A 22,030-nucleotide genomic window follows, 5' to 3' on the forward strand; every position below is an offset into this window, starting at 1 on the left:
GCTGTGACCTGAACATCGTGTGTCCACCAAAAACTCATATGGTGAACCCCAACACCCAAGGCAATGGAACTAGGAGGTGGGGCCGTGGGGAGGTGACTGGGTCACAGGGCGGAGCCCCTGTGATTAGGATTAGTGCCCTCACCAGAGGCCCCAGGGTGCTCGTCCCCCCTCTTCTGCTATGTGAGGACACAGTGAGAGGGGACCATCAGGGAACCAGATGGCAGCCCTCCCCAGACACTGAATCTGCTGCTACTGTGATCTTGGACTTCCCAGCCTCCAGGACGGTGAGAAATAATTTCCTGTTGTTTACAAGTCACCCATTTTAGGGTCTTTTTATTGTAGCAGCTCCAATGGACTAAGAACCTTTTCCCGGGAAGAAAGTAGGGCTTTGGTGGAAAATAACGGGCCCGCTCTCACCGAGGACTATTCTCCTCCAACGGCGGCAGCTTGGCCCACACAATCCCACGCCCTGCCGCCATCACCACCGCCCGGGCCAAGCTCGTGAGGCGCCAACACCACTCACATTTCCAAATGCACGGGAGCATGAGAAACTTTTTCCCCGACGAAAATTATTTTAAACCTCAGTTTTCCTTCCACCCTCTGCTTCCAAGTCTAACTGGATTGCTCATGTCATGAATGAATTTTAATCAGATAGACAAGATAAGAGCATTCTCCATAAACATTTTAAAGCAAACACCTTTTTAGCTCACAGAGCAGCGTTATGCAATTAGCCATGTATGGGAGTTGGCAGAGGCTCCTGCTATGCGACAGGAATTTGTAAAATAAACATGCTATAGAACTCACATAATCAGCATTTCTGCTAAATTATCACCCTTATAAAATTTGCTAGGCATTTTGCTGCTAGAAGCTGGCTTTAGGGAAAAACCTGACTCGCCTCAGGCTCCCAACCGTTGGGAGGTCTCTCTTCAGTACCTCGTGAACTTGGAACGTTCCTGGGAAATGGAAGTCGGGGCCTCCCGGGGACAAGGGTGGGGCACACGATTTCGAATCTGGTTTGATTTCTGACAGCAGCCTCGATTTTAGTGGAATTTGGGGCACGTCACTGAACACTGATGTCTTGGGCTCTCAGAGCAGGTGAGGGGGTGACCAGCCTGAGTCAGGAGGTTGATTCGGAGCAGGAGGCAGTTTCCAGTCGGCCTCCATGCCCCAGGGCGGCCACACACTTCTGATGTGCAACAGTGTTTGAAAAGCATAAAGCCCTTTGGACCAGGGAGGTGAGGGGCAGCGGAGCTGATGAGTCATTTCTACAAATCCCTCAAGCTTGACTAGTTGCTATATATACACACATATTCCTTCACATCCAGTTAAAAGCATCTTGAAGGAAAGAGTCATCATGAGCCTTTAAGATGCCGCAAGTCCCCATTCTCAGAGGAGGAAGAGAGCTGGTCCGCATGCTCCTAGGCGTATGTCTGTCTACACAGAACGGGCCGTGTCCAGAGAGCTGCACAACTCGGGATTGCATTACCCAGCTCAGAGCAAACACAGTTAGCTGGGCTGTGACGGAGGGCACCTGTGTCTGGTGTAGTGCTCTGGAGCCGTGCGTCCCACGTAACGAGGTTGTCAGAGCCCTTCATGGCAGAAACACGATTGATTGTGAATAAATGGACAGCTCCCATGAGCTCCGCCTTGCGACGGGGCTGGCCCGCCCAGATGCTACCAGCAGAGACAGATTCTCTTTCTCATTCGGAATGTGCAAATGGCTGGAAAGAAACGTTTCTGAGCTTCCCCAGGAAAGAGGCCAGGCTCTCGGCCTCAGCAGGGATCTGCTGTCTGTGAGGAGAGTGGCAGAAGCCTGACAAATGGCAACAATAAAAGAGGCAAGAAGCAAAAGGACGTGTCCCGTCCTGAAAGATGGCTGCCAGCGCGCCCCTGGCTTCATCACCACAGACTGCAGACTGTCCCACGCTCCATATCAGCCCTCCTGACTCCGGTTGGTCACACCCTCGCCTGCTCAGGCCCGCTGTCCTGAGACCTAGCATCCACATAAGTGACTGGGAGGACTGGGCTACTCCGGTTTGAAGAGCAGGGACATTAAACCACAGAGAATTCCCACAAACCAGCCACGCCAAGGCCCGCAGTCCCAACCCTGACCTCCAGGATGACCTGGAGCGGCGTGAGTCTCTCTCACCTTGACTCCTCGAGGACCTGGGTAGCCGATCGGACCCTGGGGGCCAGGTGGACCCTAAAACCAAAGAGAAAAAGACCGTTAGCCCCGTGCCAGTGTGGAGGTGCCTGGGGAACTTCAGGAAACCCCAGAGTTCTGGCATAGCCCTCCTGCTGAGAGCAGGGCGAACATCCCAGGTCAGAGAGGCCCCGCCATGGGAGACTCACACCGGTGTTCCCAGCCTGCACTAACGGTGGAGGTGTGGCTGTGTCTCATGCTGAGCGGGACACAGAGGTGAAGCAAACGCTGGTCCCACCCGGCAGTCAGGGAAATAAGGGATAGGCTTGGGGAACGGTGAGATGGTGGAAGACCAGCTTTGGAGCTCTGCAAGGAGCATTGCCCCTAAAGAAATGCATCCCCAGACTAAGGACCTTGGAATAAATCAGGAGCGCCTCTGGCTGGGAGAAGGGTCAAGGCTGCTAGACAGGGAAGAGACATCCTCCAGCAGCCAAGGGCCTCGCTGATGCTCATCTAGAGCTCACAGGGGTGGGCATCCAGCCCCGCCTGCCCCAGCCCAAGACACAGGCATGACGAACGGCTCCCACCACCTCCCTCCCAGCCCCCTTTCCACATGGTGTCACGGCAGCAGCTGGAGCTCCCAGACAGGATAGGCTTGGTGGCCCCCTCAGCAAGGATGCAGTTCTGAGACCTGGCCCCGGAGTGCCTGCTCCCTGCTGTATCCCATCGCTAACAGGATGCCTGGCACAGAGAGTAACTCAGGAAGTCCCAGGGAGTAAATGAATGCCTCTCATCCCAGCTGAAAAGCCAGCTCTTGGAACAGTGGGCCTGTGCTGTGGGCTCCACGTGCCAACCGCCGGTCAGCACCAGTTCCGGGTGCTGTGCAAGCACTGGTGGCCCCAGGTGCTGCCTCCACCTCTGATGATAAGAGGCTGTGCCCAGGGAGGATGGTTGGTAAATGACCCACTGGAGGCAGCAGGAACAGGGTCTCTCATGGTGAACAGAAGCCAAGGGCCGAGGGAAGGATTCACCCCAGTGGCTGCTGTGACTTTCAGGAGAGGAAGCAGGACAGAAGTGGCAAATCTCAGACCCCACTGGGTCTCAGGGGCAGCACGTTGGAGAAGTGCCACTGCCAAGCAGGCCTGGCACTGGAAATGGAACCCCTGTGAGGACTGGCGCTAGCTCTGCTGCCCTGGAAGGTCAGTCCTGGCCCACTACACCCTTGGCAGGGGGCGCTAGGACCAAGCCCCAGACCCCATCTTGCCTGTACAGGCCCTGCTTCAAGAGATAAATGTTAGTCAGGCCCGATCCCAGAGCCTGTGACAAATGGGGCCTCTGGAACCCTGGTGCCGGTGGGCCTCTGCCCTCGGCCCTGGGCTCCCGATGACCATGAGCTCAGTGTGAGGTTTCAACACACAAGTGGTCTCGGGGTGAACAAAGGTTGGGGCACACCAGGACAGCAACAGCAGTCCCCGCTGTCTACTCCTCCTGTCTGGAGGCTCTGCCCACAGAGGCGCTTGCAGCCCGGCAGCTTTGTCAAGAATCACAGTGGAGAGAAGGTGCTGGTGAACGCGCTGCATGGGACCCTCGTAGGCGCAGGAGGCCCCGCAGGAGGAACCATGAGCCGCTCACAGTGCCGGACACAGGCATCCGTAGAAAGACCCCATCCCTGGCACTGGCATGACCTGGCAGTCTGTCCCCGTTCATAGCAGCATCTCCCTAAAACTCAAAGGCCACCCAGCTTGTGCAGATTCAAGGCCAGGGCTGAACACCGAGACACTGCCCTGCTGCCCGCATCCGATCTGGTCATGGGCACCTGATCTGGTCATGGGCACCCGATCTGGTCATGGGCACCTGATCTGGTCACGGGCATCCGATCTGGTCATGGGCACCCGATCTGGTCATGGACAGCAACTGGAGGGTGGGGTGAGGGGCAGTGACCCAGACGGATGCCCCGCTTCTCAGAGAAAAGGCCTGTGTTCCCCCTAGGCTGGGTCCCTTGGTAGAGACGCCTGAGGAAGGTCTGAGTGTCCCCGGCTCCTTCCTTTCCAAGCTGGGCGTCCCTGAGCAGAGGCTGAGCCCAGAGCACCTGGACCCGCCCCGCCTGAATGCTGAAGGGTAGGAGGGCACGGCGAGCACCCACCTGACCTCCTTTCTCTCCTGGAGGGCCTTCTTTGCCAGGGTGTCCCTGTCACAAAAGAAGAAGCCTTGATTAGTCAGCACCACTCCAGAAAGCAACCTCCCTCGCTTCCCCTCCCTGCCTAGCATCCATGATCATGGAGCCCATTTCCCTCCCTCCCCAGGAAAACTAAGAGCACCAAAAGTTGAAGCAGCCGGACAGGCAGCCAAGCACAGCCCGGCCTCCCTGGGCCTGCGCCAGGCCCTGAACCTCGACTGCTTCATCTGCAAAATGGAAACAATAAGCCTGACCCTGGCCCGACCCCGGCCACAGTCAGAGCGACTTCGGGAGTGTGCAGCAACCCCCAAGCGCACAGGTGACCTGCACGGTGGCTCCTGACCCGGCCAGAGCCAGCCCCGCCCTGCAGTGCAGGTCCACAGACCAGCGACCCATGAGTGGGGACAGGGCCAACAAGGGCCTCTTCCCCAGGTCACCTAACAAGATGAATCTGCATGATAACGAGCTGGGACTAGGTTCCTGGCATCCCTGCTTCCTGGACTAGCAACTGCTGAGCTGTCTGCAAACCTCGGAATCTCTGATTGTTGGGGAACCAAAAGTAAAGCAAGGTTGGCGCCGGGTGGAGGGTTAAGGCGCGCAGGGTGGAGGACAAGGCCTGTGGGGTGGAGGGCTAAGGCGCGCGGGGTAGAGGGCTACGGCGCGCGGGGTGGAGGGCTAAGGCATGCGGAGTGGAGGCTAAGGCGCGCGGGGTAGAGGGTAACGCGCGCGGGGCGTGGAGGGTAAGGCGCGCGGGGTGGAGGCTAAGGCGCACAGGGTAGAGGGTAAGGTGCGCGGGGTGGAGGGTAAGGCGCGCACGGTGGAGGGTAAGGCGTTTAACTTGACTGAGGGGTCCCAGCACATCCATAAGTCTTCAAACAGGTGCCTCATTTGAGACCCACACCCTGGGGTCTCCACCTGGCCTCAGGATGGAGGGGAGCTGAGCGAAGGTGAGGACCTGTGCCCCACGTGACAGGTGCCTAGCCAAGGCCCTAGGAAGGACCTGTGTCTCCTGCCTGCCTGGACCTGTACTAATTCCATTCCTAGGAATGCAGGTTCCTCTGACCTTCCAACCCAAACGGGTCACTCGGTTTAATGCCTGTGAGCTCAGGATCGGTGAGCCAAATGTCCAGGATAAAAAGAGAAAGATCATCAATGTTCACTGTGCAGAAATGCAGTTCCACCAACAAGGATTCAAGGAAAGAGGCCGGGCGGGGTGGCGAGAAGGCTGGCAGGGCGGGGTCTGGTTCTACTCCTGAATACACTCAACCTGCTGTGTGAGCTTGGGCAGGTCACTTGCCTCTCTCAGGTGTAACACGAGAGGGTGGCGAGATGCTCTTCTACCTTGAGTGGCCTAACAATGATCTGAGACTCTTTCTAGACACAGTAGCATTCAGAAGACCCAAGTCCCGTCGCCTGAATTGAATGGTTTGTGTGTGACTTTCAAATTTTTATTAGCTGTCCAGTTGGATTTGATGCCTTTGCAGACAGCCTATCCTAGCAAGTGAGTGGGAGGGTGCAAAGTTCCCCTTGAGGGAGGCTTTGAGGAAGTCCAGGCACCTGTGGGACCCCACCCGCTGCTCCAGCCAGGAGGGGCCATGCTTGGCCACCACACCGCCTTCCAGAAACAAGGCTGATCGCGCCAGCACCTCACGGTGGCCGGGCTGGACCTGGACAAAGCTAACGGGAGGGTGTCCTGGTCCAGGGTGGCCAGGAGGGGTGCTTTGTGGCACTTTATTACAGTTTCTATCGAGCACAGACACCGTTCTGTGAAGGACCTGGCGGGTGGATCTGCAGGGGGGCCAAGAGCCCGGCTCTGGACTGGGCAGACCCAGCCATGGCTGCTCGACGAAGCCCCCAGGCCTCTCCCCATGGTCATTTCCTCAGTTCCAGGCTGGAGATAACAGCACAACTGCACACAGCGCTGCTGCGGAGACGCACAGAGCGTTTGCAAAGTGCTCAGGACCGCGCCCACCCAGGGAGCGCCACGCAGAGTTAGAGGCCGGCATCACGGCGGCCTCCATTCCCATCCAGGCCAAATTCCTTTAGGTATATTTTCAGTTACAGATAGAGAATGGGAGTAGGCAGTGGGGGGAAGCACAAAGCTCCCTTATTAAAAATGTTTGAACAGGAAAAGGCAGAAAGGAAACGTCACAAGATAACCATGACTGATTTTCCTGCAAAGCCGGGCAGGACCACTTTCCCCTTTCTTTCTCCTTGTGTGCGTTTCCCAGTATTCTATAATGAGCGTTGCTTCTGTAATGGGAAAATAATAAAGCTTACATTATTTGTATCTGATATTTTCTGATTTAAAAAGTAATGTATGTTCATCTTAGACAATTAGGCAAGTGGAAGAGGAATTAAAATCCTTCATCACCGCACTGCGCAGAGTGGCTGTGGCTAATTGTATGATAGAATCATCCATTGTCTCTGCATATATGCATGTGCCACTGGCATGGTAGATCATTTTTAATTTAATATTACATTGTGAGCATTTTCTCATGTCACGGAGTATTTGTCTAAATTCAATTCTTACTGGCTCTGTAATATTCCACTGAGCCGTAATTCACTTAACGATTTCTCCAGCGTATGGCATCAGGAATATATTCCACTGAGCCATAATTCACTTAACCATTTCTGCAGCGTGTGCTATCAGGAATTATTCAACAACATATTTCAAGGTATCGCGTCTGCTCCGAAGCACCTCATACTTCTTGATGGATTTTAAGTCAATCTTCCTTTCTTTGAAACCAAAACCAAAGCAAGAAAAAAAGAGAACTCTCTCTGTAGCGTTTACCCTCAATGTGCTGCCTTGTAAAGGAGAATTTCTAAAAATCTTTTCTTTCCTCCAGATTCGTGCGAGACGGCTGGGGCTGTCTTTGGGCCTACCCATGGCTTCCTTTTGTTCGATGTACCTTCATGCGAATGGGGTCCGCCTACGCTCACATTTTAAGGTTTAAATTCGGGCCGGGGAAGGGACATCTTAAAGGCCCTTCCTTCCCCCAAAGAATATAAAAGGAAACTGCAGGCTCTTTAGGGACCCCAATTCTTTGGAGGTTTCAACATGGGGAGGGGAGTTCCAGGGAGAATAAGTTAGGTCAGCTGAGGGCCGAGAGAATGATCTTGTCAGGAAGGTGAGGTGCGTCCCCCTTCACACCTAGGCCCCCCTCCTCCCTGCAGAAGGAAAGAGGGGTACAGCCCACTTCACACCCAGGTCCCCTCCTCCCTGCAGGGCTCTGGACCCAGCTGCCCTCCCCACAGATTGCAGCCCTTACTCCATCGACATCACAGCCAGCAGCACGGGAACAGAAAAAAAGGCTGGAAGGACACACGTCCACCTGCTGTCAATGGCTAAATCAGGAGATGAGATCAAAGGTGGTTATAATTTACTATAATTGTATTTATTTTCCTAATTTTCTATAACAAGATGTGCTGTTTTGATAATTAGAAAGGGCAATGAAATGTCAATTAAAGGACACAAATAACGCATTGGAAAAGATGAACCACTCAGTACGCGGACTCCCATGTGGCCAGGTGACCACGGGGCCCCACAGCTGCCCACGTGGGGATGAGAAGGCTCCACTCTGCTTGTTCTGATCAAGAAAGGGTAGTTTGTGATGTGGGAGTCACTGGGCCGACTGACTCAGCCTGAGGGATGCTGCGTGGTGAGCAGTCACCGATAATCGTCAACATATTTAACTTCCTTGTTTAGTTTTCAACAGTGTTATTAAAACCATAAAGCACACGGTGTCTTCAATAATTAATTCTGCTAATCTCGTTTGTGAAATAGACTCAGCATTAACGGAATAATCACAACCAAAACCGCAGCAGGCACTTACAGAGGGTGGTGGGTGCAAATCAGCTCACACTCGTGTACATGCACGTGTGCACGCATGCACGTACGCATTCTGAGTGTGCTCTACTTCCTCACACCTACGCCCTCCACACAGCTTAGCCACAGATTGGATTTGTCACCAACTCGCTATTTCCAGGCAGAATCTAATTTGGCTCCACAGCTGTGCCCGCACACATTGCAAACGCGTTTGCTCACCACCTCCCTTCTCAGTGCGTGAACACTAAAAATACACACCACGTACCCTGCCTCTTCGCTTCCAACCCTGGGGATGCAAGCAATGGCGTGGAGCCCGGCCCAGCCCTCCTCACGGCTCAGCACGCAGGCCTGACTTCGGTAATTAATCAGCACACCCTAATAAATAGCTAATATTCCTACTCATGCAATCACCACTCGTTGATTCAAACACATGATGCTAAGGGTGTCCAAAACCCAAGAATGACCCAGCAGTCAAGCTGGAGACCAAACGGGTCTTCATCAACAGAGCCAGAATGAGTCAGTGCCGGCCAAGAACCCCAAAAAGCCTGGGCCCACAGCCCCTGTCCGCAGGGAGGAGGTTGGGAGAGTATACAGGGATGAGGGGGGCAGGGCTACTCACCGGGGGTCCGTCAGCACCGGGCATTCCTGGAAGGCCTGGTTTACCCAAGGGACCCTAGAACAAACCAGAGACTCCGTGAGGCTCCGTGAGCCTCCCTAGGCTCACCTGACCTCTCTGTAGACCCCCAAGGTTACTTTTCAACATTTCTGCCCACACAGCGTTTGCTGAGAAGTGTGGTCAGAGGCACTGGGTCCCTGGTTGTGAGGCATGTAACCACCGTAGCGCCCTGGGGGCAGCTCCACCGTTCTGAGCACCTTCAGGTTTTGCTGTAGGAACAGAGTCAGCCCACCAAGTGCCCCCATTCTTCTCCACATCCACCTGCTGCATGCTGGGGCCCAGGAGGGCATCATCCGGCCTCTGCTGCTCTTACGGTGCTGTGCCTTCTTCAAGTGCTCCCACCACCCTGTCCTCCCGGGTCTGTTCACACAAACACCCCAGGGCGGGGCAGGGCATCCCGCAGTGTAAGGCCCACAGCCTCAGCATCCCACAAACACCAGCTCCTGGAAGGTCCCAGGCCCGGCAGCAGCCTGGCCCTCTGTGTTTCTCAGGCGCCCCGGGGATTGTCATGCACTCAGGCTCACCCCCTTGGAGGTGTTTTTGCTGGTGGCAACCAAGGCGCTTCGAGCTACCTGAACTATCTCGTGCCTGGTTAAGCGACAAACCCTAGAAGGGCAAGTGCTTCCAGCTCTCGTTCCAGGGCCCAGGACAAGGTAGGCTCTGGAGATACAGCCAGGTTGCCAAATTTAGCGAAACTAAACTAAAACAAAATAAACAACAACAAAACAAGATGCCCGGTTAAATTTGAATTTCAGATACACAATGGTTCAAATTTAACTGCATGGCCTGTATTTTTGTTCCTTGCTAAATTCAGCAACCCCTGTACATACTAGAGAATGAATGAGGGAACAAATGTATGAATCAGTGAGACACGGATCCAAGATTCTCCTCATGCTTCTGGCCCAGTTCTTGGCACTCTGAGCTTTGGCATCTCTTGGGAGCACCAAGATATACATTGAGAGCTGGTGGATACCAGGGGTCCTCCCGGGGCGGGCCAGGGAATTCAACTACAGGTGGGCAGTGGCCCGCAACACAGCCCAGGCCCACCTACCTTTTCTCCTGGAGGACCAATTGCACCCTGGGGGCCTGGAAGACCCTAGGAGGGAGAAAGAGCCAGAAAGGAAGGTGAGGGCACTGATTGACTCAGAACTCTGCCCTGCCATCCGCCCATCTTCTCACTGATGTCTCCCTCATCCAGGCACCAACCCAGGTCCTAGTCTCCCTCCAGATAAGAGAAGGGGCTGCAACTTGGAGGGGACAGAGCTGGCCGCTCCCTCCCAGGGCTCGGGGCTGAAGACACGTGCCTCCCACGGCCGGATCCCCGTGAGCTGCCTCTCTTGGGCTCACTTACCTGGGCACCTGGATTACCCTGCTGTCCCGGGGGGCCAGGCTCTCCCTGGGGACCCTACAGGAGACAAAAGCAAAGGTACTGAAGGGGGCTCTGGGAACTGGACCCCCTCCCCTGGGTGTCGTGTGCCCCCTCACTGGCCTCCCATCCTTTCAAACTGCTCCCCACTGCCTGATGCCAGGGGGAAGGGAAAGGCGGCCAGGTCCCACCACAGAGAGCAGCACCAGGACCAGGCGCCTCTGAGGCTGTGGAGGTTGACTCTGATGGAGGGAGCACTAACTCGTTTATGCAAATACACCCAGACATCCGTCCAGGAAGGAACACACGAGAGGAACCGACCAGAAATGATGTATCGGGTAGAAAACTCCCAAGTCACCCCGTCATGCTAAAGTCTCCGGGTGCCACTCGCCACTGGAGGGTGGGCACCACGGAAGAGGGTCTGCAACCTGCCCTTCACGTTCCCAGCTGAGGTGGACGGCGATGGACCTCCCTAGCGGGGCGAGGAGTGTGCCCAGGGAAAATGCCCCTGAAGCCGGGCCACAGGACACCAAGGACTTACCACATTTCCTTTCGGCCCCGGCTGGCCGTCCATGCCCGTTACACCCTGCGTGCGATTTTAAGAAGAAAAATATGTAACTGAATGCGAAATAACTCACAGTACTCAAAAGGAAAATCCCACTCAACTCAGCTCAGATGCCCGTCCTACAAAGAATCAGAGGACGGATGCTATCTGGGGAAGGGAAAGACCTGACTCCCAATCCCGTCTCAGAGGTCCACGGGTCAGCCCCGGTAACCCTCGGCTAAAGGTTAACTGAGCTGCCAGGCCCCTGCATTCCACGGGGCAGGCCTCAGGTTCTAGAAAACCAGGTCACACGGGGCTGGGAAGGCTGAAGCGGGCAGGCCTGGCCCTGGAGAAGCTGCCCACCAAGACACAGCCCCACTGGAATCAAGGGCTTCCGCCTCTTTCCAGAATGTTCACAGAAGCTGTTGGAAGTTCTTTCTAGCAGGGAAGAAACGTGACATCCTGGGTTTCTGCTTAGAACTGAAATAGCACATGCTGTCTGCCAGGAGTAAGTGCAGCCAAGGTGAAGCGGACGTGTGAGGCCGGCAGCCTCGGGCCTCCACCTGCGAGGCCACGCCTGCTGGGGCCGTGTCTACAGCGTCTGAACGTCAGTGTCCCACTCACGCCTCACACTGGCAGCAGGCAGGCGTCACAGGGGCCAGTGCAGGCTTCCTGCCTCTGTGCCCAAGTGGCCACCGGCTGGGAGGTGGGGTCTCAAAGGCCAAGATGGGGGCAGACAAGCAGAGTGGCGATAGGACTTACGGGAGGTCCGGGAGGACCTGGAGGCCCCTTCGGCCCAAGCAGACCACGTGGCCCCTGTAAGAGGAAAGGGAAAATAAAGGGAAGACAGGTTTTAAACTCGGGCAGAAACCCCAGCCCTCCTCTCTCTGTCCCCTATGCCCACTTGGCCCTGACTCCACCCAGAACCCCAGTTGGTGACTCAGGCCTCCCGGCCTCCCAGCAGCGAGGTCCAGACTCCTTCCCAGCCTGCTGTGCCGCTTCCCTCCACCCCACCCTGGTGCTGGGAACCAGGGGCAGGTGTCTGGAATTGGTGGGAACTCAGAGAGGACACCATGGGGCGCCCTCAGGGAAAGGAGGGTTTTCAAGTTGACCGACTCCTCTGACACTTGCTGGGGCACAGACGCTCCCCCCAAGAATCACCACGCAATTACATTCCGCTGCACGGAGCCCTTGCGCCCCATCCTCATTATCAGCTGGCTCTCAAATTCCCCTCTGCAGCGACATACAACTGTTTTTATGATATCACAGGGTCCGAGGGTGCGGGCAGGAAGGCGTCAGGCGAAACTAGTCCCTGGCGGGAACCCCACGACTGAACGTGCAGAAGGAGGCACGAGGTACAGATCTTTTCCAGGACGCTACTCTGGTCAAGAGTTGGCACGCCCTCCCCGGTGAGCCAGGGCTCGTGCAGAGCAGTCCCCGCTTACCGCAGGTGGAGTGAGATTCCGGGAGCGCTGCCTGCCACCCGCGGGGAATTACGGAGCCTTCACCCCAGGTACCTGGACTTCAAGTGCTCTTAATTTTGACAGAACCTTTTCAGATTCTGTAGAAGAGCGATCCTTCCCCCGCTCATTGCCTCTTAAATGTTTCCTTCGTTATTTTAATACCTAGTTATAGCAACGTTTCTTGGAAGCTAACAGCCCAGAAGGTATTGCTTGGACGTGTGTTAAGGAGAGAGTGGAGTTGATGAATTCGCCTTAGAGGCTAATCAGACATCTGGGGTATAATTTAGTCCCAAATGAGTCTGCAGGCGCCGACCCCTGCCTCCTCTACGCAGTGCCTGCGATATTTCTCATCAATTAGCACCCCCCGATGCACGCAGCCGGGCTGACGTGGCTACGAGAAAAGAGATGCTTTAAAGCAACAGCAAATGAATAGTAATGAATGTCCTCTCAGTCAGGACATTTGCTCTGGGCCTAAATATATGTCCGCTTAGGGAAGAACTTTCCCATGCCCAGGGCTGGGGCAGTCTGCTGGAGGGATCTGCCTCTGGAAGGGCGGCCACTGAAACAGGCCCAAGCTCAGGCTGACTCAGGTGTGTGAACCCCGCCCCTGCCACGATGCCCCTGATGCCACCGTGTTGCCCCGGGACCCCTGACAATGCACTCAGATCCCCTACAATGCCCTGAAGCCCCCATGCCACCCCCTGACCCCCCACAATGCCCTCAGGCCCCCCATAATGCCACTGAACCCCACCATGTTGCCCCTAGACCCCCCACAATGCTCTCAGATCCCCCACAATGCTCTCAGACCCTCACAATGCCCTTGGGCCCCCACGATGCCACTGAACTCCACTATATTGCCCCTAGACACCCCCACATGCTCGGATTCCCCACCATGTTTCAGCCCCCCGACAATGTTTCAGACCCTGCCAATGCCTCTCGATGCCTCTATGCCACTGAACCCCACCTGTTGCTCCCTAGACTCTTAATAACGTTCAGACCCCCACACGCCCCAGACTCCCTACAGTGAAATTCCCACTCCATTCTGACCCCAGACCCTCCCACTGATGCCCCGGACCCCACCATGTTGTCCCTGGAACCCCCAATGCCCTCAGACACCCCACACTGACCCCAGACCCCACCATGATGCCCTCAGACCCTCCACAATGCCCATGGACCCCACATACTGCCCCCTGACTCCCCACGATGCCCCTAGACCCCACCACACTGCCCCGGACCCCCACAACAACCCTTGAGGGCCGTGCTTGCTCCTATAGGTGGCTCAGACTTCCTCCTGGAGTTGCCAGCCAGCCTCGCCTGCGCCTCCTCTCTTTGTTTCCCTGGGAAATGTCCAAGTCCGTCTGTTCTCAGGTCGAGCCCTCTCTCATCTAAGCTCCTGACTGATCCCAGATCCTGCTCCAGCAGGAGCCTTGGACAAAGCCTTTCTCCACACTGAGCCCCCACCGTCCCACTCAGCCCACAGACTTACGGGCTCCCCAGGCAGCCCCCTGGGCCCGACTTCTCCGTCGTCACCCTGCAGAGGAGAAAGAAAGGCAAGGTTAGAGGAATGAGCTGTTAGCCTGGACACCAGTTTCCCCTCAGTGGGGCACAAGGGTTCTCTGGCTTGGGGCTGCTTCACATATGCCAGGTTTACCAGCCCTGGTACCAGCTGGGAAGGCCTGGAATGTCCTCGCTCCCAGCAAGCTGCTAGGTGTGCAGACGCTGCAGGTGAGGCCTGAAGGCTCTGAGATGCCGGTTCAGGAGCTCACATACCACAGCTCTCCAGAGGGAAAGACTGGGCAGAAAGATCATCTAATTGAAAGGATTTGGTGACCTTCACGAATGACAGACTCTGGGCAGAGCATCAGGGGAGAGTCGCAAGATCCCCTGGGCCACCCTCTGGGGAACCAGGTGTCCCCCCTGGGGTCCTAAGCATCTGGGAAAGTAAAGCAAGAAGAGGCTTCCTCCTGGCTGCAGAAGGGGGTGCCTCCCTGGCTCCACCGCTTCACACCCATGGGCTGCCTGCAAACGCTGCCCCTCGCCAAAGCACCACTGCACCTTCCCGCCTGCCTCACGCATGCAAGCACGCATGCCCACACACAGCCTGCCTGCACATGCCTACACACACATGCACACACAGACCCTGTGTATGCACGTGCATACACAGCTGTGCTCACACACTTGTGCACACACACACACCCATGCATGCATATGCATACACAGCCATACACACACGCTTGTCAACACACACATAGACCCTATGCATGCACGTGCATACACACACACTTGTCCATACACACATCACACACCCTGTGCATGCACGTGCATACACAGCCATACACACATGCTTATGCACACACACACTATATGCATGCACACACATACACAGCCATATACACACTTGTAAACACACACACACCCTGTGCATGCACGTGCATATGCAGCCATGCACACATGCTTGTCCACACACACACATGCACACACAGCCATGTCTGCATGCATGCACACAGGTACATGCACACTCCCTGCATACACGTGCACACAGCCACACATATGCACACACACACACGTCCTCGCAATCAAGAAGCACTGACATCTAGAAGGGTCCCTCTCTCCTTCCTCATCTTACAGCAGACTGTGCTGAGGCCCAGACAGGAGCAGGTGCCCCGACCACGTCAGCCTGAAAGCTAGTGAGACAGAAATGCCCCTGGAGCCGCTCCTCTTTCTCACCCTCCAGAGTTCCTTAAAGCTTTTCCCCTAAACACCCCTTACACACAAAGGTGTCTGAGTGACTGTGGTGCCTGCAGGGAGGAGCTTAGAAACTCACAGCCTCGTACATCCCATGCCCCAGTCCCACTGCGCTGTGGCCTAGAGATCACACTTCGCCTCCACACACAAAGACGGCATGGCAGATACCAGACCCCAGCCTGTGCGCCCACACTGGGGAACAGCTCCCTCCCGTGCTCCGGCCCCACTCTGGCCGCAGCCACTCACTTCCCTACCTCCAAGCCCACAGAGGGTTATTCCAATCCCCCCGCCCTCCTCTGCTCCCCCAGTCTCAGCTTTCTGCCACCCGCATGCCTCCAGCTAACTCCTCATCTGGACGAGATAAGCAGAGACGCCGAGCTCAGTAAACTCTCTGGCCACCTTTCCTCCTGGTGGGGTTCAGGGCACCTGTCTCTGCAGTGAGAGCTGACAGGTGGCCCTGGGCTCCATCCACCGGCAGAACCAATAGAGTCACTAAACGTCCACCAGCCAGAGACCCAATAGAGTAACTAGCGTCACCCGGCAGAACCAATAAATGGCATCCGGCAGAACCAACAAGGTAACTAAGCGTCCATGCGGCAAGAGACCAATAGAGTAACTAAGCGTCTGCGGAAGAACCAACAGAGTAGCTTCGCGATCCGCAGCAGGGGCCAACAGAGTGGCTAAACTCCACGGCAAGAACCAACAGAGTAACTAAACGTCCGCCGGCAGAACCAGAGTAACTAAACGTCCACCGGCAGGGCCAACAGAGTAACTAGACGTCCACGGCAGAACCAACAGAGTAACTAAACGTCCACCAGCAGGGCCAATAGAGTAACTAAATGTCCACTGGCAGAACCAATAGAGTCACTAAACGTCCACCGGCCGGGCCAACAGAGTAACTAAACGTCCACCCGGCGGGCCAGCAAATGGCAGGGCAATAGAGTAACTAAGCGTTGCAGTCGGGGGTCTCTCCCATGCCCGCAGCCTCTTAGCGTGATCGTGTCGCTTTGCCCACAGAGTCCCCACTCTGCCCTCTCGCTGGCTCACATGCAACAGGCCGATCCCACACCATAGGCCTCTCTTCTGCGGTTTTCCTGCCCAAATCACTGAGGAGCAGGGCAGGCGGGAGCAGTCGGAGGGACGGCAGAATACCTACCCTCTCTCCGTCGTCTCCCGGAGGTCCTGGCGGGCCGGAAGGACCAGGGTCACCCTAGGAAGTGAAAGGGTCAACGTCAGCCTCTCCTGAGCAGGTCATGAGGGGCTTGTCCAAGGTCCACACTCTGTTTTTCTCTAATTCTGACAGTAAGATTCCCAAGCTCTCGAAAGGCCCTTCCAAAATGGGGGAAGGTTCCTTAGGAGATCACGTGTGCCTCGGCTGGGCTAATGCAGGCTGCAGACGCTCACCTGAGTCTCGCCACGATGGCCTGAAGATAGGAGGGTGCTGGACTGAGCACCCTGCAGGGCCAGGCAGGGCCACTCACGTAGGCAGCCTCAGGACACTAAGCCTAGGTCTGAGCTATCCTCAGCCCAAGTCCTCCAGGTGAAGCAGCCTCACCCTCGGGGAGCACCGCCTGCCTGCAGCCTCAGAGCGTGCACGCAGTGGGCACTCAATATGTGCTCATCAGTCATGCAAAAGGGCTGGAGCTGAGTCAGGGACGGCCTTCGTGGCCGTGCTGTTTCCATATGGTTGTTGGAGAACACAGATGCAGCAGCTTTGGATAAACAGCAACAGCCAAGCCCCTTCTCAAGGCATCATGGAGGGCAGTGGGCCGTGCTTACGGACACAATCGACAGAGCGGTGGGGTGTGGGTGGCTGTGTGGGTGCCTATGTGTGTGTGCGTGCATGTGTGTATGTGAGTGCAAGTGTGTGGGTGGAGTGTGCAGGGGTATGTGGGGTGTTTGCACATGTATGTGTGCATGTGGGGGCATGGGGGCATATGTGTGTGTAGGTGTGCATGTGTGTGTGCATGTGTGTGGGTATGTATGTGTGTGCAGCATGCATGTGTGTGCCTGTGGGGGTGTGGGGGTATGAGTGTGCATGTGTGGGGGTATGTGCATGTGTGGGGTGTGTGCACATGTGCAGGTATGTGTGCATGTGGGTGTGAGTGGGGGTATGTGGTGCCTGTGCACATGTATATGCATATGTGTGGGTGGTGTGCATATGTATATGCATGTGGAGGGGGTGTGGGTGTGTATGCTTGTGTGCATGAGTGCATGTGTGTGTGGGTGTGCATGCATGTGTGTATGTGAGTGCACATGTATGGGGTATGTGAGGGGTGTGCACGTGTATGCCTGTGTGCATGTGGGGGGATGGGGGTGCATATGTGTGTATAGGTGTGCATGTGTGTACATGTGTGTGTGCATGTACAATGTGTGTGGATATGTACACGTGTATGCAGCGTGTGTGCATATGTGGGTGTGGGGGTATGAGTGTACATGTGTGGGTATGTGTGCAGGTGTGGGGTGTGTACACATGTGCATGTATGTGTGCATGTGTCAGTGTGGGTATATGTGGAGCCTGTGCACCTGTGTATGCATGTGTGTGCACATGTGTATGTGTGTATGGCAGTGGTGTGCGTGTGTGTATGCGTGTGTGGGCGTGTGTGTGTGTGGGGTGTGTGTGTGCATGTGTGTATGTGTGTGTGGGGTGTGTGTGTATGCATGTGGGTGGTGTGCATGTGTGTATGTCGGGGGTGTGGGTGTTTAGGTATGTGTGTGGGTGTGTGTGTGCGTATGGGGGCCTGTGTATGCATGTGTGTGAGTGTATGGGTGTGTGTGCATGTGTGTATGCGTCTGGGGGTATGTGGATGAGTATGCATGTGTGTGCGTGTGTGAGGGTGTGCATGCACATATGTGCCTGTATGTCCTCGATGTGCTAAATAAAATATAAAGGAGCCATCAAAGAAATCTACCTCAAAGAAAGCAGGTCAGAGAAGGAACATCTGACAAGCTGTGAAAAGCCCTCGTATCAGGCCCCCAAATGGCCTGAGAAAGCAGGGCGGGTGGCCAGGACGAGCCTTCCCCACCACGCCTCCTCAACAGGCGTGAGATTGTAGGCTTTCCATCACGTTGTTGTTGAAAGAAGACCACAGTCTATTGAGACAGATGCAAAAAGATTCAAGGGGCTTGGCTGTTGCTGTTTATCCAAAGCTACCACATCTATGTTCTCCAACAACCACAAGGAAACGGCACAGCCAGGAAGACCCCCAGGTCCCTGCACTAGCTCGGGACTCACAGGACACACTTTCAAGTTCATCCATGCCCGTTAACAGGGAACAGGTAGACACCTGGCAGGTTTTGGTGACCCGGTCTCCTCATGGCCACTTGAGATTGTCCCCGACCCCCTGGGACCACCACTTTAATATTGCAAAGTGTCCTTGGCCGCCCCTGAAATGGCAGCTGCTTGGATTCCCTGAAATGTTCAAGGACTCCATGAAACAGATCTCTAAAAGGAAGGGCTCCTTCCCTGCCCGCTTCACGCCCTCAGGTGGGTCGGCCCGTCTGGCTCACTTGTCACAAGCTGCAGATAGATAAGAGCTCCAATTCCTTTGGGCTGGTTCATCAACAAAGACATCGTTTTGGGGCTCACTACCATTTGCTGACTCCTGTGAGGTTTGTATAGTGACGGTTGGAATGGCGGAGACCTGACCCCATAGGAAATCTGAGGTTGCCTGGAAGGAGAAGGACCTCCCAAGAGACACCTCTGCTGCCCATCGTCATGTCCGTCTCTCGCAGAGGAGATACTCACCCTGTGGCCCTTCTCGCCCGGCAACCCAGCCAGGCCGTCGAAACCCCGGTCACCCTGCAAAAAGGACAGAAAGGCTGCCTCAGAGGCCACCCTGCACACGCGGACAGCCTGTGATGTGATGGCCGCCCCGCCTTGGACCATGTTTCACGCAGCATCTACGCACCCTGAACCCCACTGGCCAGCCCTCTCCCCATAGGCCCCCGCTTTGCATCTACAATCCCAGCCTCTTCCCCTGCAAACACCAGCACGGGCTGCAAAGGGAGAGATGGCTTTCGTCCCCAAGTCCCATGCCGCAGGACCCGATGGATCCTTAGTCACGCGGTATTTTGGCGACCGCCGCAGTGTCCTGTGTGTGTAAGTGTCTGCCGCTGATCTCCCCCACCCCAGGGAGGCCCCAGGAGAGGGTCCCCGTGTGCGTCTGCTCGTGGCTGCATCCACAGTGCCAAAGGGCTGCCCATGCGCAGGAGGCACGCGTGCCCATTGGTGGATGGGCCAGCACTGGCTACCCTCAGGTATCCTGGCTCTCTGGCCGACCCCTCCTCTGCATGCCCTGGAGCCTGGGAACAGCGCCCTGTCTCATGGGTGTGCACACCAATGTGAGGTGATGCCAACGATGGGACATTTTAGGCTTTCGGTCATGTTGCTGAAAGAAGACTATGGTCTTTTGAGATACAGTCAACAAGACTGCGCTTCCTCCTGTCACCCCAGGCCACCTCACTAGCTCGAGACTGATGCGATGCACTTCAGCGTTCATCCACGCCCGTGAAGAGGGAACAGGTGTAGTTGAGCCCTGGCACTTTTTTGGTGACCCGGTCTCCGATCTCCAAATCACAGCTGCCGTCCCAAGGTGCACGCTTCATAGAAGGTCAGTATCTCCCCTGTTCCCCATGGCCTCGGACAAATGCTTCCAGGAGGTGAAGAGAAGGGGTGAGCCAAGACCGGGGCAATGCTCACAGCAATGCTGGGGCAGAGGGGTGGATACACTGAGCACAGCAGTGGGCGGGCACGGGTGGCGACAGCAACAGCCGGCACGTGCCTGGTGCAGGTTCGTTCATGCCACACACACAGGCCTGCCTTTAGCCACGGGCAACATCTATTCACCTCCACAACACCCAGGAGCCCAACTGCATAAGATCTCCTGCCCCTGGACTTGCCACAGGCCCCGCCTGTGCCCCACACGTGGCCTCATCACCTGCACAGCCACGGATGGTTTTCACAGTTGGGATCCCACCCCCATCCCTGCTCGCCACTGCTGGAAGGGAGCAAATGTCTCCCTTATGGAAATGAACTGCAGCTGTCACGCTCGCTGGTGAAATTCACCCACCAACCCTATCTTCACGTCAAATGCCAGTGACGGAGCCACCTGTCCTCATGATCACAGTCATCACATAACCAGCATTGTGGTCTCGTCATCAACATGACCCCAGGGATGACGGTGACGCTGGGGCACCAGGAGGGTGCTGGGTGGCCTACCTTGGGACCAGTTTGTCCAGGCATTCCTCTGGCTCCGTCACTCCCAGCCCGACCCTGGAACAGAGGAGGCAAAACTGTCAATGCAAAAGAGCCCCTGGTTCACGGAGACCCCCAAGCCATGGTTTTCCAGTAAACCAAGTTGAGCGGTCCACTGAAGCCACGCCCACCCCCAAGGTCACAGCCCGGGTGGCCAGGCTGCTGAGAGGACCCAGATCCGGGAGCCCAGGTGGAGGCTGTTCTGCGCCCCACACCAACGGATGGAACACATGGGGCTGGTCTTTCTGGCCCACGTCATCCCACATAGCCAAAGGGGGATCATGTCACTGCCCCTGGGCTTTAAGAAGTCACCATGATGTGGCAGAGGAGACCAGGCTGGGGGAGCTGTGTCAGTCTGGGGGACCATGAATTTAGGACTCAGGCGAGTGTAGGCCATTGACATCACAGACAGCACAGCTCCTTTCCACCACGTGCAGGTGAGAGGAAGGACAGAAAGGATGCATCTGGTTTGTCCACTTGACTAAGGAAGAGGCCCAGGCCCAAAGCAAGGCCCAGTCTCACTCAGACCACACAGCGACCTGAGGTAGCATCTGCATGGTGAGCACATGTCCCGTTCCTGACGGCCAGCCATGGACACACAGCCAAGGACACGGTGCCCACCTGACTGGCCATGGGGCTGAAGAGGGGACCTAGACCTTCCGGGGCCCATGGTGCAAGCGTCACCTTCACCACAGGGAGAGCCCTCCAGGGGAACAGGGTCTCTATGAAACTCAGCCAAACCTCCACGCCAACGAGGCCCCCCAGCCAGCGAGTACAGAGGGCCGCCACCCTGCGCTTCCATTTTCCATGGGCTCCTCCTCATATGAGGCCCTCGCCCCCAACCCGCCACCAAGCAGAGAGAAGATCTGGAGGGCGGCAGCTTTGGGTCTCAAAGCACCGGAGACAGACAAGGCGGCACCAGAGAACAGCAGAGAAGCAAGAAGAGAGAAATCCAAACAGACCCCAAGGAGACAGTCTGTGCTTCCGTGCTCCCCAAAAAGGCTTCTCCCTGCGCGGCAAATGGAGGGGCCCACTGAGAGCCTCTTCTACATTTCCAAACACTTTTGGAAACCAAGGGAAATTTGTCAGAAAACTTCACGGGATTTCACAGCACGACCCGGCCCTGCAAAGCACCCAGATGCTTCTACAATCCACCAGCGAGTGTTCCTTGCAGGAAATGCTAGCAAAGAACGGAAGAGGCTGCTCAGACCGCTTTGGAGTCGACCCCTCAGCTCCAAGCCCCTCTCTTGCCACCATCTTTTCTTCTGCAGCGGACCTTCTGGGCAGACTTAATGCCTTAAAACACACGCATATGCATGGCCCAACACCACGTCACTCTGCCGCTGGCCATGTCACACAGCATTTCCCACGTCTCCTCTCTTTCCAGGTTTTAACTTCACCCTGACTAGGAAACCAGTTCTAGTGAAACTGGGTGGTATTTACGGAGACACGCAAAAACAACTTAAGGAACTAAAATATTTTTCAGAATCAGATCCAAATAAATGGCCCAATTGTCTACTAAGAGTCAACTCCAGAGCTGCTAATCCTCCTGGAATTATCCAGCCCAGGCCTCTGTCTCATGCCCAGATCCCTGCATAGACCCTCGGACCTGCCACACTGCAGCTTCTCGGGTCATTTCTACCCACTAACCACAGCTTGCTCCCCAAGTCAGGAGCATCCAGAACCACCAGGGAAGGGCCCATGTTTGCCTTGTTGACTCAGACTAAAGCAGTCAAGGGTGGCTTAGGTAGACAACATGCTGGGAAGAGGTCCACACCGAAACAAATCCAACCTGCACCGAATATTTCTCTTGTTCACCAGAAATGTCCGC

The 22,030-nt window shown here is 55.8% G+C and overlaps 1 protein-coding gene across 1 annotated transcript in view; it reads right to left on the bottom strand.

Annotated features, from left to right (window-relative positions):
• Positions 1 to 22,030, bottom strand: part of COL5A1 (collagen type V alpha 1 chain) — a 201,242-nt gene that overhangs the window by 71,063 nt on the left and 108,149 nt on the right. The window contains 11 exon segments of the mRNA XM_031654694.1: positions 2,150 to 2,203; positions 4,287 to 4,331; positions 8,768 to 8,821; positions 9,876 to 9,920; positions 10,176 to 10,229; positions 10,732 to 10,776; positions 11,497 to 11,550; positions 13,684 to 13,728; positions 16,099 to 16,152; positions 18,691 to 18,744; positions 20,164 to 20,217. Of these exon segments, the coding sequence (XP_031510554.1) occupies positions 2,150 to 2,203; positions 4,287 to 4,331; positions 8,768 to 8,821; positions 9,876 to 9,920; positions 10,176 to 10,229; positions 10,732 to 10,776; positions 11,497 to 11,550; positions 13,684 to 13,728; positions 16,099 to 16,152; positions 18,691 to 18,744; positions 20,164 to 20,217 (558 nt within the window).

The sequence above is a fragment of the Papio anubis genome, chromosome 13 (genome assembly GCF_008728515.1).
Source record: "Papio anubis isolate 15944 chromosome 13, Panubis1.0, whole genome shotgun sequence".
NCBI lineage: Eukaryota > Metazoa > Chordata > Mammalia > Primates > Cercopithecidae > Papio > Papio anubis.